Source organism: Nelumbo nucifera, chromosome 4 (assembly GCF_055504915.1).
Source record: "Nelumbo nucifera cultivar China Antique chromosome 4, China Antique-T2T, whole genome shotgun sequence".
Taxonomy (NCBI): Eukaryota; Viridiplantae; Streptophyta; class Magnoliopsida; order Proteales; family Nelumbonaceae; genus Nelumbo; species Nelumbo nucifera.
This window is the reverse complement of record NC_142652.1, coordinates 21540358-21547605: the sequence shown is the minus strand read 5'-3', so window position 1 is coordinate 21547605 and position 7248 is coordinate 21540358. Positions and strand designations below refer to the sequence as shown.

General features: G+C 41.3%; 1 protein-coding gene across 1 annotated transcript; it reads right to left on the bottom strand.

The window, feature by feature from the left end:
- Positions 1 to 2699: 2699 nt before the first annotated feature.
- Positions 2700 to 4513, bottom strand: LOC148792073 (uncharacterized). Its single transcript, XM_088903718.1, has 3 exons — positions 3805 to 4513; positions 3602 to 3750; positions 2700 to 3404 (listed from the first exon to the last, which is right to left on the bottom strand). The coding sequence occupies exons 1-3, from the start codon at positions 4511 to 4513 to the stop codon at positions 2700 to 2702; spliced, it is 1563 nt and encodes a 520-aa protein (XP_088759844.1).
- Positions 4514 to 7248: the final 2735 nt, after the last annotated feature.

The window sequence follows — 7248 nt, the reverse complement described above, 5'->3', positions numbered from 1 at the left end:
GCTTGGTTCATTTCGTCTGGTAGAAGCTTTCCAACTGACTTTAATTCTCCGGAACCATCTTTCAATTATTTCTCTCTCTCTCACTCAACTTTATTTAATTTGCTATCGTAGAATCTCCTTGCATGCATGTGTTCTTTTCAGTAGGTATTACATCTTAATCTTTGTATATATTCTTGTAATTAATTAACTAAATCTTACTGTAACGCTTTCCCTAAATCTGTCTTAATCCGAACTTAAACTCCTTCGCGTTTAATTGTAGTCTATTTAACCCATGTTAAGTGTTAACCTAACCTCTTAGCTTTCACTTCATTTCGTTTTAATCAACGGTCTTAGGGCTGTGTGCAGCACTGCACTGGTGTTTCCCATAAGTGTTCAAGTTATTGCAGAAGAGGGTGGTTGTCCGGTTGATAGAACTGATAACTCGAGTAGAAGGAGAAACTACTCTGATTCATTCTTTTTCTTCTTATCTTTTTCCTTTGCAAAGAATGAGTTATATATATACACCTCTCCTAGTTACACACAAGCTATTATGATAAGAATTATCCCTGAATTAAGGGATATTCTCCTAGTTTAAAGCTCACGGCAATACTCCCCCTCACGTTGGTGCGTACAAATCTTGGATGCCCAACTTGCCAAGTGAATTGTAGAAGTTTTTACTGAATACAGCTTTTGTAAGTATATTTGCCAACTAACTGGTCTTCAGACTTGACAAAGGGAAATCGAATGATTCTATCTTCGATATTTTGTTTGATGAAATGCTGGTCCACCTCCACATGCTTTGTTCGATCATGTTGGACGGAATTCTGAGAGATGTCTATGGCAGCCTTGTTATCACAGAATAAGTCCATTTCAGAGGTTGGGGGGAAACCAATTTCAGTCATCAATCTTCTAAGCCAGAGTAGCTCGCAAAGCCCTTTAGCCATTCCTCGAAACTCAGCTTCAGCACTTGATAGGGCCACCACCTTTTGTTTTTTACTCCTCCACGTGACCAGATTCCCATCGACAAATGTAAAGTACCCCGAGGTGGATTTTCTATCTGAGATATTTCCGGCCCAATCTGCATTTGTATAGCCTTCTATCTTTAGATGATTATTTTTTTAGAACATAAGTCCTTTTCCAGAAGAGGACTTCAAGTATCGAACAATTCGCATTACAGCATTCATGTGATCTTCGCTTGGGCAATGCATGAACTGACTTACTACGCTGATAGCGTAGGCGATGTCTGGGACGAGTATGTGAGAGGTAAATAAGTTTACCAACCAACCTTTGATATCTCTCCTTATTGGTAAGTACTTGGTTTGGGTATTCTCTAAGTTTATGGTTTTGAACAATTGGTGTGTCTGCTGGCTTGCACTCTAACTATCCCACTTTGGAGAGCAAATCCAATGTGTATTTCCGTTGAGACAGAAATATACCTTCCCTTGATCTAGCAACTTCAATTCCTAGAAAATACTTGAGCCCGCCTAAGTTCTTCATTTCAAACTCAGTTGCCAATTGCTTTTGCAATGTTGCTATTTCTCCTGAATCATTCCCTGTGATAATCATATCATCCACGTATATTATTAGAGCTATCACCCTCCCTCGTTGGTGCTTCAGAAATAGTGTATGGTCTGAATTGCTTTGTTGGAAGCCATATTTCCTCATCGCAAGACTAAACCGCCCAAACCATGCCCACAGTGATTGTTTTAGTCCATATAGTGCTCGTTGTAGCTTACACACAACTTGGTTCTTGGAATTCGCTGTATAACCAGGTGGGATGTCCATGTATACCTCCTCCTCAAGATCACCATGGAGGAAGGCGTTTTTTACATCAAACTGGTGCAGTGGCCAATCAAGGTTTGCTGCAAGAGATAATAAAACTCTGATTGTATTCAACTTGGCCACTGGTGAGAAGGTCTCTTGATAATCTACGCCCTGTGTCTGGTATAACCTTTTGCGACCAACCTCGCTTTGTATCTCTCGATTGTCCCGTCCGCCTTGTATTTAACAAAAAATACCCTCTTACACCCTACAAGTCTTTTCCCTTCGGGCAAGGTAACCAGAGTCCATGTTTTGTTCTTCAATAGTGCCTCCATCTCTTCTTGTATGGCCTGAGTCCATTTCGGGTTTGTCAAAGCTTCTTGAACACTAGCGGGAATATGATTTGAGGACAATTCTTGCACAAATGTTTTTAGAGGTTTGGAGAATCTCCTTGTTGATACATAATTGGCAATTGTATACTTTGACCTCCGATCCTCAACATCTGGAGAATATCTATTTGGCGGTTTGTCACGATTATGCCTGAAAGGTAAAGTGTAACCAACCGAAGTATTCATATCGTTAGAGCTTGAAAGTGTGGTAGGAGAGATTACCTCAGGGATGCTCTCACGCGCCTCCGGGATATCCTCAGGAGGTGGGCCTTCCGGTACTGGGGAGGTTGGGGTTTCTATTTCTTCTGCTGGGAGAGGCAATGTAGACGTTGGGGTCTCTGTAGATGTCTCTGGTGCTGTCTCTATAGGTGTCTTACCAGTTGCTTCATTGACCACCATCTCTGTTGAAGCACTCGTATTCAGTCAGTCGAGTAAAAACTAGTTCTGTTCTTCACTCTGGCTCTCCCCCTGAAGAGAAGAATTGGTTTTGGAAGGAGAGTAGAATGTTTCAGATTCCATAAAGGTAACATCCATGGTAACATAGGTGTGGTGGGTGACTGGGTCATAGCATCAGTACCCTTTCTGGTGTAGCGCATACCCCAAAAATAAGCATCTAGTTACTCGTGAATCTAGTTTTGTGCGTTGATTTTTATGTAGATGCACGAACGCCACACAGCCAAAAACTTGAGGTGGAATCATCAAAACGGATGGCAATGAGACATGTGATGAAAGAACTTGTAATGGTGTTTTAAACTGCAAGACCCGTGATGGCATTGGGTTAAGGAGGTGCACGGCGGTAGCAACAGCATCAGCCCAATGTCGGTTAGGTACATGTGCTCCAAGTAACAGAGCGCGAGCAGTTTCGAGTATGTGCCGGTTCTTCCTCTTAGCAATGCCATTTTGCTGTGGAGTCTGTGGGCATGAAATTTCATGAAGTAACCCATGAATCCGGAAATAATCTTGGAACCGTTGATTCATGTATTCTCCGCCATTATCAGACCTGAGTACCAGGATCTGTGATGTGAACTGAGTCTTCACCATCATATGGAAAGATTGAAATACAGTCAACACTTCATCTTTATGTTTCAGCAGATATAACAATGTCATGCGAGTGCAGTCATCAACAAAGATTACAAACCAGAGAAATCCAGACACTGTAGTTACCAGGGATGGCCCCCACACATCCGAGTGAATCAAAGCAAATGGAACTCTACTTTTATTCATACTTAAGGGATTGATAGTTCTATGACTCTTAGCTAAGATGCAAGTGTTACACTGAAAATCATAAGGCTGTATATCTGTAAATAACTCCGGAAATAAATGTTTCATGTAACCGAATGATGGATGTCCTAACCGGCGATGCCAAATCCAAATCTGTTGTTCTTTGGTGTTACTTTGATGATGTGCATGATGTGCTTGACCCGTGCTGAGATCATCCATGTAGTAGAGCCCCCCCCCCCCCCTCCTAGTACCACGCCCAAGGATATTGCAGGTGACAAGGTCACAGTGCCTGCTCCTGTGACTTGAGAGATAGTCCCATTGGCATTAGTAATTGTAATCCGTCTTGGTGGTGAAGTCTTTGAAAAATCAGTAGCATCATAAGTCATGTGGTCAGTAGCCCCTGAGTCAAATATTCATGCATTGTTATCAATAGTTTTGTTGGGAAGATTGTTACCTGAATCCGAGAGGTGTACGTCTCCCTGTGGTATGAATGAGAATTGAGATTCTGTTGTAACCATTGCAGCCTTACCACTAGTTTCAACCTTGCCTTGACGTTTCCGAGCTTGGAGTTCATGCCACCAGTCGGGATAGCCATGTAGCTTGAAGCAATTCTCTCGGGTATGCTTTGAGTTACCACAATGAGAACACTTAGTTCCACTAGAAGATGTTCGAGATTTAGAGGACGTACCGGATTTTCCGTTGCTTAAAGGCAGAGAACCCGTTGAGGAGGGCGTAGGTTGCCTAGTTTTAACACCTCTAGAGGCCAAAACAGCTCCTGGAGTTTCAATATTGTTACCAGTGATCATGACCCTCTGTCGGATAGCTTCTCTCTGAACATGTGTGTATGCTTGTTCAATAGTGGGGAACGGATGCATTTGGAGTACATCTGCCCGAATCTTGTCTAGTCTGTCATCAAGGCCATCCAAGAAGATATACACTCTCTCTTCTTGAAGAAGAGTATTGTACCATTGAATATCCGCCACACACTCCATCGGATTTGGACGGCAAAAATCAATTTCTCGCCACAAACCTTGGAGATTATTATAATACTTTTCAAGAGACCCTCTAGACTGGCGCAAGCGGGTCACACGGCGCCGGAGATCGTATACTTGCAAGGTATCACTGCCATCAAAGTACGTAGTAGCAACAGAATCCCACACCATCTTTGCTGTAGGGAATCGAATAAAGTTACCAATCAAGGATACGTCCATGGAGTTAATTAACCATCCCTTGACAATAGCGTTGTCGGTGCGCCACCTTTGAAAGGTTGGGTCAGTCTGTGGAGGCTAGGGAAGTTCGCCATTAATATATCCCAATTTGTCTCTGCCAGAGATATACATCTCAAAAACTTGGGACCAAAGAGCATAGTTGGTGCCATCCAACTTAATGCCGATCTGAGCGGCGGAGGTCTCTGTTGTCGAGGTCGGTCTGTGCAGGAGTTCGGTCACTCTGGTGGTCAATTTAGTGAGGGTAGGATTGGGTCATTGTTCTCCAAACGGATCTGAGGTTTCCGAATCGGACATGGTTGTGTCTGCTGAAGGGTGTTCTTGCCGATGGCGTCTCGGAGTAGAAGGGAGTCAATAATCGTACCTAACGCTGAGTGTTAGAGAACGATGTTCGGTCATTGCAGATTGCGAAGAAACAGGCGGGTTGCAGCGGCAGTAGCAGCAATCAACCACTGGCGACCATGGTGGAATCAATAGTTCTGATGTGAAGAAGAGGTGGGTTGCCATGACGAATGTCCATTTTGCACCGAAACGGCATACCATGATTGCCTGCATCGGGGACTCCGTGAGGAGGTCCTTGTACTAGTCTAAGAGACGGTGACAATTCTTGTAGAAGGAGATCAAAAAACCCAATTAGAGGGGTAGGTTGGTAGGCCATCGTTGGAGGACTTACACAGTATGAATACAGAGGCAAGAGGCAAAAGACAAAAGACAATCAATAGTGCCACTGCCCTTGTTTGATATTTTCCCAAAAAAGATATCCCATTTTTGGTTATTAGATAAGAATATTTTTTATTGATATTAAGGGCAAACAGTTGCCCTTATCTGCTATTAACCCTTCTTCTTATCATTGTCAAATGAAAAAAAATTGTATTTTTATCTCCTTTTGTAGCCATTCATTTCTTAATTTTTGGGCTCAAAATATTTCTTTTTTTTTTCTAGTATCTTATCTAGTATTTTTTGCAATGCATCTTTTTTCTCTGTAGTCCTATCTTGTTTGTCTTTTTCCTTTTTCGCCTTGTACTTTGTTTAATTCCTCTAGAATGTTTTGCTTTGTTTTTTATTAAAAACTATTCCCATACTCTACTTTGTTCCATTGTTATAAAGTGGTGGCCACTTGCTTGGATTTAACATAAAATTGGCTGCCACGAAAGCCACTAGCTTTGATACTCTATGCTTCCTTAACTACTTCCTCTATGTTTTGGTGGAAGTTCCACATTTGCTCATATCTAAAAGGTTTGGGTCCCCAATTTGATATATATGTAGTCTGTACTAAGTAGAAGGGGAGTGTGATTAGAGCTCATGAAAGATTTCTTAAAAGTGAAGAAATCTTTTGGGCACAAAAAGCCAAAATTGATTAGATGAATTTTGGAGACAAAAACAACAAAATTTTCCATACAATGGTTACTATTAGAAGAAATACAATTAGATTATTTAAATTAAAAAACGATGAGGATGACTGGATAGAAGACCAACAATAGTTAACAGACTTTATTGTCAAAAAATTTGAGGAGAGATTTAAGTCTGAGTATGTTCATGGGGTGGATGATTTCATCAAAAACATAAACCCATGCATCTCGGTGGAGCAAAACAAATTACTTTGTAAGGAAATTACAAATAAAGAGATTTGGGAAGCTGTTAACTCAATGAAAGACTTCAAAGCTCCATGCTCAAATGGGCTAAATGCTCTCTTCTTCAAAAAGTTTTGGAATATCATTGGAAACATGGTGTGCAATGTCATAAGAGAATTTTTTAATACCGGAAAATTAAACAAGGTTCTTAATGAAACATTCATCACTCTTATTCCCAAAGTTAAAAACCTAGATAATGTAAACAAATTCAGGCCTATAAGTCTTCGCAACATGATTTATAAAATCATTACCAAAATTCTGGTCGATAGACTTAAGTCCATCCTTAATGCTATTATCTCTCCATTTTAGAGTGTTTTTGTCCCACACAGACATATCAATGATGATATTCTTATTGCACATGAAATGCTCCATACAATGAAAAAGAAAAAAGGGAGCTCAAGCTTTTTAGCTTGTAAGGTTGATATGTAGAAGGTCTATGATAGGCTGGAATTGTTTTTTATAGATAAAATTCTTACAAAGTTTGGCTTCCATAGCAAATGGATTGACTGGGTCATGACTTGCGTTAAATCATTCTCCTATAAAATTTTGATTAATGGCTCCCCTTCTAGAAGTTTTGAACCTTCTAGGGGCATTAGGCAGGGAGATCCTCTATCCTTGTACATTTTTGTATTATGTGTTGAAGCTTTAACTAGGAACCTAATTGAAGAATCAAGTAAGCATAAGAGTCCAATTGGTTTTAAAGCCTCAAGGGATGGTCATTATACCACAATTCTTCAATTTGCAGATGATTGTCTTATTTTTGCAAAAGCTACTGATGGAGGATGATTTGGCTCAACCTCATGAACCTAGGACACGTGCGCATGACCTGGCTTGGTGAATAGTCCAGCCTAGCAGCACGATCCCGACTCGGCACAGAGGAAACGCCAAGTCAAAGACAGTCAACTCGCCGAGAGCTAATACCTCGGTGAGTCAGTCCCCCGCCTAGCTCGGAGAGCCCGGGATCTCCTCTAAGGGACGCCAAGCTTTACCCACCTGGGAAAGAGCACCTCGGTGCTTCGAGGCAGGGGCCCATCTAGCCTG